At 46.6% G+C, this 21,019-nt stretch overlaps 1 protein-coding gene across 1 annotated transcript; it reads right to left on the reverse strand.

Annotated features, from left to right (window-relative positions):
- Positions 1–4,408: 4,408 nt before the first annotated feature.
- PRDM13 (PR/SET domain 13) lies at positions 4,409–14,694 on the reverse strand. The gene is made up of 4 exons (XM_029596847.1): positions 14,548–14,694; positions 12,346–12,477; positions 12,047–12,167; positions 4,409–5,784 (listed from the first exon to the last, which is right to left on the reverse strand). The coding sequence occupies exons 1-4, from the start codon at positions 14,692–14,694 to the stop codon at positions 4,409–4,411; spliced, it is 1,776 nt and encodes a 591-aa protein (XP_029452707.1).
- Positions 14,695–21,019: the final 6,325 nt, after the last annotated feature.

The following is a 21,019-nucleotide window of genomic DNA, read 5'->3' on the forward strand; positions in this document are numbered from 1 at the left end:
AGGTTGATCCAGACCTGGTTTTACCCCATTGCATGCTGGGACTTATTCTGATTTACCTATTGGCATGCCCTAAGAAAATCAAGACTATAAGTGCCTGCGTGAAGGGGAGGAAAACCAGGACTGGATCAACCTGTCCTGAAAATCGAGCCAGTTGGCAACCCTTACATAGTGCCCGCACTGACATTTAACTCTGATGTCTCTGTGAACAAGGGGACCTACATCTCCATGCATGCAAATGAGCAAAAGCAGGCCTGTCTCACCCTGTCCAAGGGGGAACAGAAGCATGTGGTAGCCCTGACCACATGATCAGAGCAAACTGACAGCTGTTGCACAATAACAACAGATGGGCTGAATTCTCCCAACATGTCAAACATAGCATCAAGGCAAGAAGCACCAGAATCAAATGGAAAGCCAACAGAGCACTTGAAAGCGGTGGGGGGAAAGAGTCCTCTGGAGCTGAAAGTTTGAACTATCAGACAGGTTCCCAAGATTCCTGTTGATTTTGACTGCTACAGTCGCGCACGGAACCTGCTGCCTGTGTCATTTTCTGCCTGCGACTTTGTCTGTGGAGGGAGGCCGGGCCGCCCCGGACCCCGCGAAGCTGCTTCCCCTGCAGGCCTACAGCTTCCCCCCCCCCCCCCCCCCCACCATGATGACTCGAAAACGGACCCAGGGCCCCAAGCTGATCAGCAACTGGGTTGGCAGAAGGAGGGGGAAGCCGGAGATAACGTTTCAGGCCATTGGTTCATGAGTCTCCGCCGGCTGCCATCGACCCCTTGCCCGCTCCCCTCGGCTTGCCAGGGTCAGAGTGGGGGCAGTCAGACCAGCAAGCAGCGCAAGGGGCGCAGTAAATGCCCAGCCTGGGTCTCCCTCCCCAGGCACCGCCTTGCACAGGTCAGGGGGACCGGAATTGCCTGGAAATGAGGGAGAAGGGGGGGGGGGGGAGAGAGAGGAACCTGGGGGAATATGGAAGAAGAGAAAAGCTGAAAGGAAGGTGAGCACTGAAAGAGAAGGTGGGAAGGATCCGAAAAGAAAAGAAAAGGGAGAGTCCGAAAGGGGAGGGAGAAGGGAGAAATCTGAAACAGGGTGGAGGGAAGAGGTGGAGACCCTGAAAGGGGAGGGAAAGCAGAGGAACATGAAAAAAAAAAAAGTGGAATGGTATAAAAGCCTTAACAGAGGAGCAGGAGAGGAACCTGGAGAGAAAATGGAAGGATAGAAACCCGAAAGCAAAAAGGAGGGAGACACACAGAGAGTTACCAGAGGAGGGGAAGCTGGGGGAGGACGAAAAAAAAAAGAGAAAAACCTGAAAAGAGGAAAGGTACAGCGGGAGATGAGGGAGAGATACCTGATAGAGGAGGAAAAGAAAGGTGGAAGAGGGAGGTGTTGAGGATAAAGGAATGGATGATGGGGAAGAGAGGGAGATGGGTGGATAGAAAGGAGGGAGGTGAGAGAGACTGGGGGAGAGTGCTCCTACTTTTGTTTTGCCTTTTCAGCACCTGATCTCAAACGCCACAATTTCCTTTTCTCAAAAGCAGGATTCCCCCTAACCTACTTGGAGGGAATCACGATTTTTATTTTGGACATGCGAGAGAGAAAAAATACCCAAAAAAAAAACCCTGGCCAAAGGAAGGAAGCCAAGCGTACCCCCCCCAGGTTGCCCAGAGGCCGGACTTGGACTGAACTTGGCAGTAACGCCAGCAGTGATGACCACCAACATAAAAGTAATCCTGCTCGGCAGCAGCGCGACCCCTCCCCCTCCCCCACCACCGGGCTCTGGAATGGTTTAAGGACCTTGGGTTTCAGCTTTTGTTTTTATTTTCCCTGAGAATTTATCAGGGTCTATTATAACCAACCAAGCAGCAGAAACTATCAGTGAGCAAAATGACTCCTTTTTTCTCCCTCCTCAGTGATTTTCTTCCGTTGTTGGTTACAATAAACGCTGATAAACTCCCAGAGAAAATAAAATAAAAACTGAAAAACGAAGGCTCCCTAGAGACGAAACATTGCGATCCAAAGCACAACAAAGCATTCAGAGCTGAGATTTGTCTTTTGTTCCTGGCAGACTGAGGGCCCTAAGTTACACCTGAAATGGCAACTGCACCTTATTTACTAAACATTTTTTTCTCCAGAGGCAGCGAATGAGAGGCCTCTAAGAGAAAAAAAATAAGACCAATTTATGGAACATAATATTCTGAAAGCATCTGTGTGTATATATTTATTTTTACCCCTTAGACAAAGCTTGCAAACAAAACATACAGTAATAATATCAGTGTCAATCCTGCTCACAATAGGCATCTAGAATAAATATCAGTTCACTGAAAGGTTTACTCCTTGTTACCCTTGGCAAGTCATTAATGGTTGTTTTCTGAAGCACTGCACTCGATGGAAGAGGATTTTTTTTTTTTTTTTACCCTTTATAGCATATGGTTCTTTAATTTGGTAAAGGAGAGAAAGCTAAAATAAAGTACTTTTTTATATATCATGCCCTTGTAATACTGAGTGCTATTGCTGTTCATGTAAAATACAAAATGTAAATATATGTCTATGCAGTATATTACTTTAATCATTAGAGCATGTGAACAGCTTTCAGACGTATTGATTGATACTTCTTACTTTGACATTGTAACAGAGTGCATAAGAGGATAATAGGTAATAAAGTAAAACTACAAATATATAATCTGGAGAGGATTATACATATACATAGTGTATATCTACATCGATCGATAGATAAATAGATACTTCCTATCAACTTCTAGACCAGATAGGAAGCTGAAGCTTTGCACAAAGGATTTTTTAATATCCGCGCATATTGTGGGAAACACACGCATCACCCAAACACACACACACACCCCAAATATTTAAAAATATTTTTAACTAAATTGAACAAAATTGAATATTGAGAGGGTGAGGGGTTCAGGGGGTGGTAATTCAGAATATGACATCAGAATTTGTATTTTGTATTTTAAACAAACGGCACTTCAAAACTGAGATGAGCATCCAGTGAGCTTTACATTTTAAACCGAAGAGTTATTTGTCTTGATCCCAGCACCACCACCACCATTAACAATTACGTCAAAGAGTCATACGGATGGAAACAGGGTAATACGGTAATACATAGGAAGGTACAAAAAAAACCCCAAAAAACGATTTCATTACTCTCTTCCGTCGAGGAAATAAATCTCAGACTTCCCACCAAAGAAAAGAAGCAAAGGAACGATTGGTGTACATCACATACAAAATAATCTCCACAACGTAGATAACTTTAATGTCTGAGGCAAGTTCTTTTTATATATATATATATATATTTTTTTTTTTTTTTTTTAAGGAAATAATAGTAGTTTCAGGGAAAAGTTAAATAAGGCACTAGGCAAACAGTGCTAGTTTGTCAGTAACTTTATTTTAAAAGAAAGGTATGACAAACTGGAACAAGAGCAAAATAATGCATCCAATGTACATCATTCATTATAAAACAAGCATACACATTTGTGTTCTACCAATGTAGTATTTTAAAAAGTAGGTATTCGCGCTTTTAAGTTCATGCTTTCAATATTTTTTTTTTACCTTTGTAACCCAAGCATTCTGTTATAAATAATCGTAATTTAAACAAATTATATATAAATATATGCATATGTACACACGATTTTTGTACATACATACTGTATACATACTTTAAATTATATATACATAATCAGTGCTACAATATTTATTTTGAATTGGAAAACAACTCCTTTAAACGCCTTCTATACCTGAAACATTTGAGACTGGTATTCAGTGTTGAAATACAAAACTGTGTACAGAAATTAATTGTTTGAAAAGGCGCCCCTTTAACCCACAAGAAATGTACAAACGAAATATCATTTCAGGATTACCAAACACTGCAAGTAAAACAAAACAAAACAAAAAAAAAAGGTGTAAATCGTTGTAACCCGGTACGAATGTGTGTATGGGACAGTGGCCCTCAGGGACCACTAACAGATCTGGGGTTTGAAGAGGTCCAGAAGGACAGCTCAGTTAATAGATGTCCTTTCACGGTCTTTGGATCTAGGACAGGTTCATTTGCACTGTGCCCTGAAAACCAGACCTGGCATTGGCCCCTGAAGGAAAAGAGCTGAGAAGCCTCTGCCCTAAAGAGAGAGTAGAGGCATAGGCAGGGGCAACTCATAGCGCTGTTTGGAGAAAGGATGAGGATGCAAAACAAACAGAAGTAACAAAACAAAACAAACAGAAGTAACAAAACCCCTTCTTTCCACCGGAGCGTATATTATTATTAGACCTCCTCTTGGCATAGCTCTGCAGTTGGCCATTGTCCTTGCAGCCGGAGGAACTTTGCTCGTAGTAAAAACGAACGAGGCACCCCCCCAGCTGTGCGAATAGGTACAGATGTGTGTAGACAGCTGTGTGGGCGCCTCTATAGGGCACGGGCCCCGCCGTCGCCCTCCTCGTCCGTGAAGCAGACGTCCACGTCGCTCTCCTGCTCGCTCTTGGGCTCCCCCTGCTGGCGCTCGGCCGCCGCCGCCGCCGCCTCCCCCCCGCGGGCCGGGCTCTGGCCCGGGTGCCGGGACTTGACGTGGCGCTCCAGGTCGCGGCGGCGCACCAGCACCTTGCCGCAGAAGTCGCAGCGGTAGGGGGTGCTGCCCTCGGCGTGCAGGCGGATGTGCTTGTTGAGGTTGCTGGGGTCGCCGAAGGGGCGCAGGCAGACCTTGCACTTGAGCGGCTTGTAGCCCGTGTGCGTGCGCATGTGGATCTTCAGACCGTACTTGCGCGAGTAGAGCTTGCCGCAGTAGAGGCACAGGTGGCCCCGCTTGGGCTTGCCGGGCGGGGCGGGCAGGCTCTCGGCCAGCCGCGCCCGGCCCTTCTCGGCGGCCAGCTCCTGCTGCTGCTGCTGCAGCTGCTGCCGCCGCTGCCCGTGCAGGGCCAGCTCCCGGTCCAGCGAGGGGGAGCCCAGTTCGGGGGCGCCCCAGTAGGGCAGCGAGTCCGGGTAGGGGAGCAGGCCGCCCAGGTGCAGCTTGAAGGGGTAGCAGGAGGGCGAGCCGCAGAGCAGCTCCCCGCCGTAGAAGGCGAAGGGCAGCATGGGCAGCGCGCAATCGGCGGCGGCCCCCGGGCAGGGAGGCAGGGAGAAGCGCTCCAGGTGCAGGCCCGCCGCCGCCGGCCCGTAGCGGCCGGGGGAGAGGCCGGCGTGCACCTGCTTGAAAGCGGAGGCCTCGTCGGCGTGCGAGAGGAGAGGGAGGCCCCGCAGGCTGCCCCCGCAGGGCAGCGGCTCCTCCCCGGGAGGCGGCGGCGGGTGGCCCCCCAGGCTCTCCATCGCGGGCCGGGAGCCTTTCGGCCCCTTGCCGCCGCCGCCGCCCTTGGGGTCCGCGGCCGCCGCCGCCTTGCAGGGGCCGGCGGGCTTGAAGGCGGAGCGCAGGCCGGGGTAGAGGGCCAGGCCGGGGCTCAGGCCCAGGAGCTGTCCGTGGTGCTGACGGGCGGAGCCCAGGCTCATGTCCAGCGCTCGCCCCTGCTCCTCTCGCTTCCTGGGCGGCCCGGCTTTGCCCGGGGCCGGCGTGGCGGGCGATGATTCCCTCTTGACGCCTTCCCTGGGGCCACAGTTGGGGTGCTGGCTGCTGCTCCGCAGCGGGTCCGGCGGCTTGCAGGGGAAGGGCTGGAAGGGCTCCGCGTTCCTCCCTGGCTCCTGGCCCGTGAAGCCCCGGCCGCTGTTCAGCGCACAGTGGAAGTGCAGGTGCGCTTTCAAGGTGTTGGGATACTTGAAGGTTTTCCAGCAGTACCAGCAGATGTAGCGTTCCTCGCCTAGAAAGGGAAACAAAAAAACCATACACTCTTTACCCCGGTGAAGATGTCTTATTAAAATATATATGTATATTTTTTTTTGTGGGAAAGCATTTTTATGTCTGTCAAGCTCCGGGTCATCAGTTCCTAACAAACTGTGCAGCAATATATTATTATTATTATTATTATTTTACAATTACCTCAGTACTAATACAGCAACATGCTCCTGGCTGCACAGATTGTTAGGAACTGATGACCCGGAGCTTGACAGACATAAAAATGCTTCCACAAAAAAATGAAGCAGCGTGCATCCGGTAATTCAGTCCATAAATATTAAGGATCGCGTTTTGGGGGGGGGGGGGGGGGGGTTGTTAGTAAGGGATTCGATGAATTTCTGTGTTTTGCCGGGAATGGGACGATGGCAACAAACCAGCTGGGTTGGAATATTCAGATCGTTTGGGGTTTGTTTGGTTTTTTAAGTTCTTTCCTGGACTTGTTTTTTGGCACAAGGAGATCTTTTAGCGATGCTTAACGTGCACGCGCGCGATCAAAGGGAGAGGGGGGGGGGGTTATGATGATTTGTTAAAAACCAGAGACGTTTTCAGGCTTAAGATTTGTAAAAAGTCAGAACTGTAAACTTTGGATCGGAAAGGTCAAGAGTTGTGTGGGAAGTGGCAGAGAAAAGGAGCAAAAAAACAGACAGGATCTCAACAGAGATGACCCCCCTAGAGGTATTATTGACTCGTTGATGTTTTTCACGTTGTCTGCGGGTCATCTGAAGTTCTGAACGGGGGTTTTTTTGTTGTTTTTTTTGGGGGGGGGGTTGTTTTGTTTTCCGGAGGGGACACACATTTTTTTTTAAAATTGCATGGGCCTGAATGCCTCTGGGGAAAGATTGTAGGGAGTTGCTCTTATGCAGGCGGGAAGGAGCAGCAGGGTTGGCCTTCCCTGGGGGGGGTCTCTGCAGTTACCGGGTGGTCTGTTATGAATTGCATGGAGGGGGGGGTGTTAACCAAGTTGGGGTTCTCCCAAGCCTGGCAGGCCGGGCCCAGCTGCTACCTCGCGGGGCAGGCGCTCGCTAGCCTGGGCAGGGCTCCGGCCCATCTGTCGGTGCGCGGAGAATGGGCGCAGCGGACGTCAAGGAGTTCGGGAAGGCGCGGAACAAAAGAGCAGCTTTAATGATCGTGAGCTTCCCCTCCTGACACAGGCCAGACAATGCCGGTAAGGAGCGTCTGTAATCATTCCCCTCCCGGGAGACAAAATGCCCTTTGTCTCGGCCCCCCTCAAGGATTCTTAAACACCACTTCTTCGGATCTCTATAAACTCAGCAAGTCCAGATTAAAAGTTAGGCGACCACCGAATGTAACGCAAAGGGAATTTTGGAAACTAGAATCGGATATATATTGGGACTGATACAAAAAAAAGGTGCAGAAATGTGTTTACACTGTTTAATTTCTTTCCTCTGTGGATGGACTTCCTATCATCGATTTTAAATGACAAACATTAAAAAGAAAGTATTCTTCCATAATATCAGTGTAAGATCCTTGCGGTACAAACTTTTCCCCGTGCGGAAACTTTGCAAAGCAGAGCTCTGAGGATGCACTGGGCCCGGCTCTTGGTTACTGCCCCCGTTCCTACTTTTGTCAGAGCAGGAAAGGACACATCTGCTGCTAGAAACATTTGGAATCGCTCGGGCTTCCTTTGCAAAGCTCTAGCTCGTATTTGTAAAAGCTTCTGAGAAATTCCTAAACCATAAAACAACACAGATAGATATATATAGACAACAAGAACGATTTTTTTTTTATTTTTCGATTTTGGGCTAGATCCATAAGTTAATGGGGGGAAAAGTATATTTTTCAATTTTGGGCTAGAGCGATTACTTTAATAGGAAAACAATTCGGTTTCTAGCTTTGGCGGACATGTACTTAGCTTGAAAAGGTGGTTGCTGTAGCTTAAAAGGGTAGGGAGCTAAAATGTTCACAGACAGACAGACAAAGTGAGCCTATAAACGATTTCCATTAAGGAAAAAGAGAAAAAAAAAGCTAAAAAGAGTTGCCTTTATCTCAGGCTGGCGGAAGATTTGCAGAAAGCTGTAGCAAAGACTGCTAAAAGGGAGCAGCAATTTGAAAGAAAGAAGCCTGGAAGAGACTCAGGGAAGAGGTTAACAGGAGAGGTGGTGGAAGTGAAGTCCCTGTGGGCCTGTTCATAATAATTTCGGATGAAAGTGACACACAGCCCAGCGGTTTGAACTGGAACATTAAATAATATGGTGCAGGGCTGAGCTGTAGTGAATTGGTCAGGTCATTCGTTAATTTGATTTGATTAATCTAGAGCATTTTTTTTTTTAGTCTTCTTTTTGTAGCCCTGAATAAAAAGATCTAATTCGGGCTGAAAGTAGCTAGAACAGAATTTCTAGGCTGTAAAATTATTTTTCTTTTTGTATTAGTTCTTCCATTGGCCCTGGATGTGACTTCTAAAGCCCTTCTGAGAATTGTTCAGGTGTTATGAGCTGGAACCGGCGTTTGGACATGGGGATGCATCCTCGTGTTATCTTATTGGACCTCTGGGGTACTTCGAGATTCTTTTGGACCCTCTTATGGTTCCTGGTGTCCAGGGCAGGACGTGGGGGCCCCCTCTGCGTCCTGTCTAACAAACCGATCTATGATCTAAAAACTGCAGTTGCCACGAGGATCTGTTTTTTTGTCCCTGTTGTCGTCTGACTTTTATGTTCAACCTCGGGGACAAGGTGATAAGGAAAGGACGCTTTCCTATGCTGACGACATTCAGGTTTCTGCGGAGCTCGGCCAAGACCACGACGAGCAGGTTTTGAGAGAATTGTCCTCGAGTTTAATTCTGATTGGCAATGGGATGTTACCGAATAAACTGATATTGAATCCCGCGAAAACGGATCTGTTATGGGTGAGAAAGACCTCTATGCATTTTCCGGTGCTAGTGGTGAGACTTCATAGCTTGGTTTTGCCTGTGGTTGGGGTTTGGGGAGTTAACTTGGGGGTCGGATTTGTCTATGCAGCTGCATGTTAAAATAACAGCGCGAGATCCCCCGTTTTCTAGCTTTGCTTTCTTCGGAATCTTTCTTTTTTTTAGAGAGGCCTGGCTTTTATTTTGTTTTGTTTTGTTTTTGAGGCTTCCTTTTCCTAACATAACAATTGCACACAACCCAAGATATTCCTTCTGTGAAAGATGTACAAAAAAAAAAAGAATTAGAGCTGTTTCTTCTATTGCTCTCATGTTATGGAATGCTCTTCCCTAACAGTTTCAAATGAATGATAATTATTTCTTTTAAGAAACATTGTAAAGTATGTTTTCTGTTTGTTTGGTTGATTTTGCTTTTAAATAAGAATTAGAAATTTGCTGATATAAGGAAGCGCCCTATTTTATCGAAGATCCAAGTGTGAAATTTTATTGTTAGCTTACAGCAATAAAATTTCACAATTGGATCTTCAATAAAATGGGGCCCCCTTCTTGTATGTTAATTCCTATGAGTCTTTCGTGGGGCTTCCGAGGTTCCCTGCTGTGATGTATTATCATTTTAATTGTGATGACATGAGGCGTCATTATTTTATGTTCCTCACAGATGATTTACTCATTATTTTTTCATTCTGATCTGTGATTTTGTTATATTTTAATGTAATTGTAATTTTTGTATTTTGCTATTGCTGTAAGTCACTTGGACAGGCCTCATAAATTTGGTATAGATAGACTGAAAACGTACATAAAGCTTAGCAGCCCTGTTTTAATAGCAGCAAAAATCAAGTCAACGGTATACTCTAACCATTTTTTTTAAGGCTTTATATGTAAATGCTCTCAACAGGTGGACAATACATCTTCATGGACACTATTTGTCCAAACTTTAGAATATGTTTTATCAAGATTCTTCCCATAAGAAAAGCATTGGAGAAAGTCTATGGGGAAATAGGATTCTAATTTATTTTTTTTAATGTGTAGACACAGCTCTTGGTGAATATAGCCTTAATTTAGATTATTTAGATATCAACATATCATCATATTTACAATTTGTTAATGCCAGCGATAAGGGCTTAGCACCAGTGATAACACAAAAATTATATTTACAAAGCAGCACTATTGGCCTTTAGCACTGAAAATGGGTCTTTATATGCCAAGACAGCTTGCTTTACTGACAGAATTCTATACATCTTCATTTTCATGGGCAATAAACCGCCCAGTGCAATTTAATGAGATTTACAAAATGATAAAAGACATTGCCTAGCCTATTTTGCCCTCCTGTTTTATCTGTGCCTAAAAGCAGGCGCCAATGTTGGTCTCCTTACTTTAAAAAGTGCCCTCAACTTTGAAACCTTATTATTACGTTTTGGTTTTTTTTAAGTCCGATGAATGCCCACACTGGGTTTCCCTTCCCACCAATCCTTGACCTACAATACAGAGCTGGATGCGGGTGCTAATCCCCCCGCTCCTTTCCTGCAGAGCATGGAAGGGGCTATTTTACAGAGTCAGACAGAAAGGGCAGCCGCACTACATTTAAGAAAGAGTTATCTGCCGGATCATCAGAAGGCGCTGGGTCCCAAGCAGTGCCGGGGGTGGACTCAGGCCTGCAGACTGGAGGGAGATGCGTGGGGATAGCGTGACGGGGCAGACCCGCGTACTCTGAAGAGAAACATTTGTTTGAAAATAGTGGATCTTTTTCGCATTTGTGCAGCCAAGTTTGCACCAGTCGGGCGCAATCAGGACTTGGCCACTGCCTAATGCCCCATTTTATTTTATTTTTTTTCCCCCAGCGCTGGGCTGCAGACTGTGTCGCTGATGCAAAAGAACTGCGATGAACCCTCCCATCTTTCAATAAATTAGATTAATAAAAGTAAATATTTCACACGGACCTTCCCCCCAGAACCAATGACACGTTTGTTTTGAACAAGTTCTTTTTTTAAATGAGGACCCGATTATGCATCCTGCAATAAAGGTACAACGGCATAATAATGTATTGCTCTAATTACTTCCTCTCTGCATTGGTTTGAAAAGTAACCCTCAGGGTTTTCTTGATCAAACCGAACTTAATATTCTTTTTTTTTTTTTTGGCGCTTTTTAGGCTTCAGGAAATAGTTTAAACTGCTACCCAAAAGACTTCCCAGACCCGAAAGTAGCCACTCATGCCCAGACGTCCGTATCACAGGCCTGCTCGGCCTAACCTGGGGCACTTCGGAGCTCCACATTGCTTCATCTGAGAGCCAGAGAACACCGATGGCGTATCCACCCCTCCGTATCACTCAGCTCCAATTGCTACCTCCTTTCGGTTATTGGTTATTCAAAAGCCATTTGTCTAGGTGGGGGGGGGGGGGGTGGCTCTGCTGTCTGATTGGACTGCATTACAATCAGCCGGGACTACTCTTAGCGATAAAACCTGAATAATAAGACTAATAAAAAAGAAAAATAATAATGAAAAGTTCATTCTTAGCCGGTTTTCCGGGGAAGGGGCCGACCCACCATTGCTTTCGATTTGTCCCATGTTTCGTTTGCTTATTTCGGGGGGAGGGGGGCTTTCTTGCCTGTGTTGGTAGGTTACCATTTCACAAAGACCCCCCCTACTGACTGAGACACAAGCATGGTCTTACCTCGGGTGAAGCATTAATTCCTAAAAACTTGGGGGGGGGGGGGCGGAGGCCTTTCAACTCTACCTATGTCATATTTTTCGTTTCTCGCAAAGGCTTTCCTAACAAATCCGTGTCGTTCCCCCCCCCCCCCCCCCCCCTTTCAGATTTTTTTTTTTTTAATGATAAAAACGAATTAAAAAAATAGTTGGCCAGAGGCCTGACGTCAACCCTGCTCCGATAAGGATCTTACAACTGGCGAATCTTGAAACTAAAGGCTGGGGAAACCGCCGTGCCAGAAGGCAGTGGGTAATAAAACAAACAGCAATTCCATCTACCAATTCAAAGCGAGGTGCCACCCATTCCTACATAGCTCACACCATGCATCCTGAACGATAGTCGGTAGCCCTGTTCCTTCCAACTTTAAAACTTCCCAGCCTCTCTCCCTAGCCTGCCAGAACCTGCCGCAGGCTGATAACACCGAACTGTACTGACAGATCTGCTTCCTTTATTTTTGTTTCCAGCTCCTTTAATTCGTATTTATGCAGCCAACCTCCTTTCCTTATTGAAGACTGGCTTCGTTCAGAGCTCTTAGAAGACACACCTGGCTGCCGGCTGACATCTGGGGTTCTTTTTATTTATGTATTTATTTTGGAGGGGGGGGGGGTGCTAGTTGAAGTTCACGTTATTTTGCACTGTACCTTTCTCGTCGTGAGTTGGGGTAGCCGTAGTCGGGATATCAAACCACTGCGCCAAAGAGCTGGAGTACCAGACGGTCAGCTCTTCCCCTGGCTGCACATCCCGGAGGACTCTATAAAATATCTAGCAGAGAAAGAAAAAAAAAAAAAAAGAAAGAAAGAAAGAAAGGGAGAACAGAATGAAAACCCCGGTCCGATCCAGCAAGGTTTAAAACAAACAAAAAAAAAAAAATCAATTATATATTTGTACACCCACAACGCGCGCAGCTTCTCCTGCAAATCTGAGAGAAGGAAGAAGTTACCTGTCCTCCGGGCAGGTCTGCAATCGCCTCCAGGTTCTGTTCTTGGCTATTCCTGGCCGGCCGGATTAACCCTATCCACTCCGGAGAGGAGCCCCCGGCTTCATCCACCAGCTCCCCTCTCACCATCCGCACCTGAAAGACAGCAAAGGCGCCACACCCGTGACTTCCACCGTCAGATCCTGCGCTAACAGTGAGAACGCGACGAGAGCCGCGAGCTGCAATCAAGACATGCTTTGTCTCTCCTACATTACAGGTACCAAGAAAAGGGAAAGGGGGGGGGGGGAAACCCCCCAACAACAACGCGTTTAAAAAATCGTCTCCGTGTTCTTTCAGGACAGCGCCTGGTCCTTCCTTCAAAGAAAAATAAAGCGACAGGTTGTTTTGGTTTTTTTTTTAATCTTTATTACATAGGAAACTAATTGAGACATATAAGAAATATGCAGCACTCTCAGAAGCTGTGTGAAAAAAAAAAAATTAAGAGAACTGTATTTCAGACTAATAATGTCCGGGCATCTCAGAGGTCTACAAAGCAGATCATAAAATCATTAAAAAAAAAAAAAAAGCCCAGAAAAGGGAGAGTGAGGAATAAATAGGGTTTGCGAACAGCCCCGTCATAAAAGTCGTTTTAACAAAGCAGGACTAATGTGAGAAAGCAATGGAGGCAGAAGATGAGAAATAAATTTGAGTGGGCTGGCAGAGCGTTTAAAAACAATTAAATGGCTTTAAAAAATCAGAGCGGAACGTACGACAAAAGCCTTGCTTCGGGGGTGGGAGTGGATGGTGCCTGGGGCAAATGATCTCCACCGGACTGCCGGGAGGGCACGGCGCGGTTACATTTCGCAGCTGACGCTACTTTTTAAAGGGTTTGCTCGAGTTTCACCTGAGTGTGTAGTAAAGGGACCGAGACTTCTGAGTTTTCTGTCTGCCTGCTGCTCGCCTCACTACTTCAGCCACCTTTTTTGGCATAAATGTTTTTGGGTTGTTTTTTTTTTCAGATTTCGTGTGATTTGCTTGAGTTTAAGTGCATACCAGCTGCAAACCGGCACAGCCAACTACCAAACCTTTCATGCATGCATACATAGACTGCCTGTGCTGCCTCGAAGTCTACCAGAACATTTGTGACGCGAGTCAGATCCTGCGCCTCTGCCGTGTCATTTATAAGAGCCTGATTCCCGATTCTGTACTGAATTGCACGCAAACACCCATCGGTGATTCCGCGTGGGGAACGCTCAGAACACGCCTGTTTCTGTTCACTTTTCTACCTTAACTGGTCAAAGTCAACACCAGAATCCATTTGAAATCTGACGCCTATGCCAAGTTCTCGTTTGACGAAGGAGAGGAAAACAGCGATTTTCTTGAAAAAAAAAACAACAATTTAAAAAAGGTCAATTTTTTTTTTTTTTTTGTTTGTTTCCCGAAAAGAATGCCCGGGAATAAAAGTCAACAAACAAGATGTTGTAGATGCCATTTTACTGGACTAACTTAATCCATTGGTCACTAGCTTTCCCTCCCCTCATCAGATCAGGAAAAGGTAGTCAGAAATGTATTAGGTTAAACAAAAACAAACAAAAAAAAAAGAATAACAACTTGTTTTTTGAGCATTATTTCTATCTATATGCAACCATAATGTTTTTAATTCAGAAACAACGAAACGTGGAGACCTGAGGACATAGAGCGCCAGCGGTTAAAGAGCAAAATTCGGTCCACATCTGGAAGCGCAAGTCCCCGGCAAACGCCCCCAGTGTAGGCTTCAAAAGTCAAGCACGCCCTGAAGACGTGCAAACTGCCCTGCACATAGTCGCGCGTCTTCTCAAAGTTTCGTCCACCGATGCGGAGCATAGGTACCAGCTTCCTTCCTTGGATCGCCCTGGTCCTCCAGATACAAGCTCCCAGCACCGGGCGCACCAGCGAAAAGAGCAACTTTTGCCTTCGATTTCCAACCCCCAACTATTTTGCGCTCTCAAAATGCATCATTCAAGGGTTGCTCGGTCTAGACTAGAGAGTTTCCCCGAAAATGTGGCCACGGAGACTCGGGTGCCCTAGATGAGTTCTCAGGTAGCCCAGAAGAACTTTTTTTTTTAGGGTACGGTAAACTGACGTCCAAAATCTCTCTTCGTTGCTTCATTGAGTTTGTCCATTCGGAAGGTGAAATGGACACCGAGATGTAGGGGAGGGAGGGAGGAAGGAGGGAGCTGGAAATACCTTTCTCTTGCAGGCCCCGTCTCGGCGGTCCGTCAGGTGCTTGCCCAGCCTCGGGACGCCCGGCACCGGCACCGGCCCCAGGCGCAGCCCGGCCGGGACGGCGCTCTCCGCGCTGACGCCGCCGGCCGGAGCCCGGCTCGTTTGCATCGCTGCCTCTGGGCGTAGCAGGCAACTGGTGGTGGTGGTGGTGGTGGTGGTGGTGGTGGGATGAGGTGAGGGGGGGGGGGGGACGGACCCCCGAGTCCTGCGGAAGGAGGAGCGCTGCGGCGTTATCTCCGCCCGCAGAGTGACGCGGGGGCTTCCTGCGCCCCCGGCTTTTCTAGCGGGGCCCGGGAGGGGGGGGGTGGGGGGCGACCCCCCCCCCCCCCTGGCACGGTCGGTGCTCTCCAGGGTGAGAGAGTTGAGCCCTTCCAGCAGCTGCACGGTTTTTCCAGCCGAGAGGGTCACATGGCGAGTTTCCCTCACCCTCCTGCATAATCGAGCACTTTGAATGGGGCTGGCAAGACAATGGCCCGGGCGACCTTCCCCGTCCTAAAAAATCCAATTTGTCAAGGGCAGAGAAAAGGCGCTGCTGAATCAAAGGTCTGGAGGGACCATTAATCCTCAGCATGGGGTATTGTCCCCTCGACAGTTACGATATTTTAAGTGACAAATCCACTGTATAATTTCTCCATAAATTTTGCTTCTCCTCATTGTTCCCCGACAAACCAGTTTCGCAAAATAAGTGACTGCTTTAAGTCTACTTGGCTGATTCCTTTGAGGCTTAATATACTTCAAAGATTTTTAATTCTCTTCCTTTGCCTTTATTGTACGGCTCCCTTAAACAAAGAGATGGGGAATGTTTGGAGGACTTGTTAACTTCTATTGATTCCTGGCGTGTGCCATACAGAATCGGGCAGGTACTTGATGAGAAAACATCAGAAAAAAAATACCTACACTTTTTTTTTAAATAGCCACCGTCCTACCGCTGCACTGGGCTCTTATCCCACCGCACACCGCACCTTGCAGCAGCTTTACCTCTTTACTCTCCCCCCCCCCCACTCACGTACCCGTCCCAAACAAAAGGAAATATGAAGTGGTATTCTCAGGGTAACCCGCCCTAGCGTGCAAATCTGAGCTCGGTAGCTTCGTTTTTTTGTATTTCGTTCAAAGCAAGCGATCCCTTTACTTCCACCAGGCTGGAAACGATACTTGAGAAAAAAAATAAATTAAAAAAAAAAAAAAAAGGAAGAAGAAGGGGAATCGTGTAATAGAGAATATGCTTCCTGAGCTTGAAGTTTACTGTTTGGTCTCTCCAATGCTCCCCTCCACCCCCCACAACTGTTCTGGTGCTTGTGGAGGGGTCACCAACACGAATTTGAACTCAAGTCGTACTCTAGATCCAGTTCGCAGCTGAGAATGTTAGCGACTGTCTGGGGCCTTGCCCCATTTTTCTCACTGGCAATAATTGTTTGTTTGCTTTTTTAATATAAATGTCCGCCAGCAAGTCGCTAAACTCTAGTAATTTACATCCACACACCCTCCCCCCTAAATCAGACAGATTAACCAAAAAGCACCGCCTATTATTAATAACGCGCTTCCTCGAGGGATGACATTCTGGCATTGTTTTAATGATGGATACGTGGACAGATATCCTCCATATGTGCTAAAAGCAAGCACAGAGAAACGGAAAACTCGGTTTTACTTGTAAGCCCCGTATAGGAAGGGGGGGGAAAAGCTTTTTTATTGAAAGTATCTAAGGAGTCACTTACTAAATCCGATTTCATCGCATTTACAAGACCTAAGAGGCTTAAGTTTAGCCGATGTGGTTTTCCGTTCTTCGCAAATGCCCTTCTGACTCTAAACGTCTATAACTCATACAACTCAAATGTATGGGGATCCCGTATTTCCCATAAAGAATGAGGAATCGCACAAAAGCGCTGCCATGAACACACGAAGTCTATTTCTAGAAACATTTCTAGTTTTGAAAGTATTTTTCAGGCTTTTATCTGTCGCTTCGTTTTGTTTAAAACCGTGATACGAAGCATGGTTACGAGTAAGTCAGGAAAAGTGGACCTCAAACCCTCTGAGTTCTTGGAACTGTTTTATAATCTGTACAATGACTTTAATACATCTTACCGCCAGACAGATGGAAGGAGATACCTTCAGAACAGATTAACCAGGGGGGGGGGGGAAACTACTGCCTTACTCTTTATTTTAAGCAATCTTTGCTGGTAAAGTAATGAAAGCTCGTAAATGAAATTATGCGATAGAAAAATCAATGCATCCGTAGCATTGTAAAATTAGGAGTGGGCAGGGGAGCGTTTGAGAGTTACTGCTAGAAAACATGCCATAGACTACATTATTTGTAAATTGACTTTATTCAACAGAGAACGAAGCTTGCTCGTCTTTTGTATTCGGTGCAGAACAGGATGCAAATGGTTGCATTTCTGAAGGAAGCGAGGTCTCTAACACATTAACGTAGCAGATAAATGGAGAGGGGGGAGACCCTTGAGTGCAGCCCCGCCATCAACTTGCCAGAGCGCTTTAATGATGGTTAACCCGTTATATTGAAAGCTGTCAAGTGGGACCGAGGAACGGGAGCCGAGCAAAAGCAAACACAAGAAAGCTGCGGATCCGTGCACTTAACGGTGCCCTGGCCGGCGACCAGCAGCAGTGCGCGCCCTGCAAAATGTGCGCGCGTCGCTAGGGTCACTTGGCCCGGGCAAACGGCACCGAGGGCTGGGAGGGAGGAATAATGGCGATGGAAAAGGGCCTGGCTGGAGCAGGAGCTGACAAACGGAAGATGAAACCACCCCCCCCCCCTCCTCCCCCCTTTGATCAGCAGCATGAATAGCAGGAAAAAAGAATTAAAAAAAAAAAGATAAACAAAAAAGTCGATAAATCGAAGCCCTGAACATGTCTCTTTTTACAACCTCTGGCCTGGCGACTTCGGGATGACACCCAGGTCTAAATGACCAGAAGCAGAGGTAGAGGGGCTGTAGCAGGGAGAGGTAACCCTACTCCCTCCTGCTCCATTCGGGGCCCTCCTTAATGAGTCAAAAAAAAGCGTGAACGACACGCGAACAATTTTATCAATAGGACCATGCAAAGGCTGACTGGGAGGAAGGTTATTTATTAATATGGGCAATGGTGACTGGTTCCCAGCCAGCCGGGAAAGAAAAGCCCCTGGCTCCGCGACCATTCACACCAGCTCTCCGATTTTTATTCTGTCCTGTGGCTCAAAGTTGAAGTTCTCCAAGTGAAATAAATTGTCCACAAAAGAGGAAAGGAACACCATTTTTTGCCTTTTATTTTTTTTTCCCCTCCCTAAAAAAAGCAAGGGGGTGAAACCAATCTAATGTGCCCACTGGAGCACGATGCGGCATGAAAGGCTGGGTGTTAAAAGTAAGGGCAGTGTTTGGAGCAAATGAGATGGAAAATTAAATGAAATCAAATAGCTTGAACGGTCGCATTGTCCCTTATTAAAAAGACACATTAATTACATGGTTGCCGCTTTATTCGGAGACAATGTTTGGACTCAATCAAAACATTCCGCCGTCGTTTTTATAGACTTTCACTGTGTTTCCAGAGGCTCAATTAAAACGCGAAATAACTTCGGCCTGGAGATAACTTTGCGGGAAAGATATGTATCTTTTTTTTTTTTCTTCCCTCCTTCCTAGTCAGCTCTTATTTATGCCAACCGCTGAACTGCCAGTGCCCCGAGGAACACTTTGGCACACTGTTCCTCCTCCCCCCACCCTTAACAGGTTGCCCCGTAATGAGCCATGAATGTGGCGAGGAACAAGAGGCATCCAGAGAGGCAGAGTGGCAGAGAGCAAGGTCCCCACCAGGGAGCTCCATTCAAGCGCCCTCGGACTCTTCCGGGCAAGATAAGGTTCAGCCCCCAGCCTGAATGCCCCGCATACAGGGCTCAACTAAATTCATCATGTGCGGAGGAGAAATGCATTTAAGCAAAAATGCTGCAAGGGCATTCAGACCTCCGATGCCAGCGGAAGGAGACCAGGGCCTCGTTTGACCTTTCTGTATATGAAGCGAGGCCAAAAACAAAAAAAAAAAAACCCACCAGACTTCCCTTGCACCGCAAGGCTGATCCGCCACACGTTCCGTTTCAGCTTTCCGAAAGACACGACACGTTTCGTGAGGAACACACACACATATATGTAGTGCAACATGCGCTTTAATAGTCAAGAGCACTAAATATGCCTGGCTGTCTTCCGTATCAATGCGCAAAGAGGACGACGGATGGCATCCAGTTGCCTTGCTGTATTTTCAGCGACTGCTTTTTAGCATGGATGCAGCTTTCTCCGGTACTTAGAGGTTTCCTGGGCTTTTTGTTGTTGTTGTTGTTGTTTTTTGGAACGGAAGGCCCCTGCCTGCATTTCCGAAAGCTATGGCTAAGTCCGCCTTGGCTGCTCGCTGTTTGTTTGTGTGCCCCTAGGCTGGCAGCCCTGCGCTTCCGCGCAAGGCCCATTCTAACCAGCTGGGCGCCCTATACCAAGATGCGGGTGGGATATTAAGGCGGCCTTTGAATAGTAATTAAGCTTCTATGGGAATCCCACCAGATGACATGATTGCAATTGGGAAATCTTATTATTAATTGCAAGGCTCATTCGAGGTCGGATTGAAATGCATTTGTGCTGGTTCAAAGTGCCAGAACCTCCTTAGAGGAGAAAAAAAAAACCAAAAAAAAAACCCCCAACCCAGCCCCCTTTTCACTGGAAGCAGTACTCGCCATAAGTATTCAAAGCCTGTGTTAAAAAAAAAAAAAAAAGTTGCCTTTTAACAGGATCCCTTAACTGATTCTTTTTTTTTTTTTTTTTTTTGGCTTCTTCGGTTGACATGAGGCAAATAAAAAGAGCCTTGCTCCTGAATTGAACTGTTTCAGGGCACCTTATAAATTCATACCCCTTCTCCCTCCGCCGCCGCTCGGGCAATTCGATTTTCCCTGCTGCTGGGCACATTTAGCGCAGCTTCTATTTGTGAAGTTCATTTCTAGGCAAATGTATTCAAGGGCTGATTGGGATGAATAGGACCGTGTGTCAGCCGGCCCTAATTGGGATTAAAGCACTTAGGACCATATGCAGAGAGTGACAGAAATTCTCAGGTCTCATTGTCCTCCGACTTCCACCCGCTTGGACGGCTCCTCCTGGAAAGGGGAAGATTTATAAAGATTTCTCGGGCAGGCCGAGGAAATGAAAGGGAAGCCGGGCGATGGCCAGGGCCAGCGGCTCCCGTGTGGGACAGCCCGGCCAGGGAGCAAATGGCCCTGACAGCTTCCCGGCCCCGATTCTGCGGGAGGAAGAAGGATGGAGGGAACGAATCGCACTGTGCCGAGCGAGAGGTGCAGCCGAAGTACCTAATAAATACATAAGTAAAAAGGAGAGAGTGCGAAAATAAATGTATATCATCAAGAAAAAAAGATTGCGCGGGGGAGGGGGGCCTTGCCTTCTCTCTCGCTCTCTCTCTCGGGTTTCCCCCGCTCACTCTCTCTGACTCTTCTCGTTTTCTTTTCCACTGAAAATGCAAATCTAAGTAACTGAATGATACAAATACCGAGCCTCAATCGAAATATGTTAAATATTTAATCTAATGCACTGAATGGAAATATATATATATATATATATATGTATAATTTATCCAGTTCTGTGCATTGGATTTTAGATATATATACACCAACTTAATGCTTAATGTACAGATGTGATTTTATATAATGCTTAATGTACAGATGTGAAATATACTGATATAAAATCTGTTCTAAGGCATTATATAAACATAATCCTGGTTTGGCAAAAGGTTGGGGTTTTTTTTTCATCCTTCTCCCCGCCCTGCTAGCCCGGAAAGGAGAAAACATTCTTCATAAATCTGACCTGATGTATTTTAAAACGACAGAGAGAGAGAGAGAGAATGAACCAAAAAAAGTTCGAAAGGGGCTTGTGACATAATTTTCCCGAGTTGCTTCCCAGCAAGCGCAACCGCCGGCTTCAAGGCTTCTCCTACCCCGGTAAACGGAGATGGTGGCACCTGTCAGGTTATTACCACCAGGAAAAGCTTCGGCTGCCATCTCGTTTTCAAGAAGGATCCCTCGATTTAAAAAAGAAAAATACAAAACAAAAATTCACCTGCGACCTCGCTGTTCATTAGCGGCTAGGAAAGGGTAAAGATAAAAAGTATCTCTGAGGGAAAACGCTCTCTCACGGTTTCCAGGAGCTTTCTGACACCCTTTTATCTTTTAACTTCCCAAAAAGTTTATAGGAGCACTGCCTCCGCTGCTAATATGACCCCTTTCTCTCCTGCGGGAGCTGAAGCCCGTTATTCAAATCCCACCCCCGTTCCCGAGAAAAGAGCAGACGCGTTTTAGAGCCTTTTCAGTTATCCGGACACCAGATCGTCCAAGGATTGTTTTTTTTCTGTCGGCAAAGGACGATAGGAAATCTTTGGAAACTGCTTAGAGGAGGGGAAGTCGCTTTTT

Source organism: Rhinatrema bivittatum, chromosome 3 (assembly GCF_901001135.1).
Source record: "Rhinatrema bivittatum chromosome 3, aRhiBiv1.1, whole genome shotgun sequence".
In the NCBI taxonomy this organism is placed as follows: domain Eukaryota; kingdom Metazoa; phylum Chordata; class Amphibia; order Gymnophiona; family Rhinatrematidae; genus Rhinatrema; species Rhinatrema bivittatum.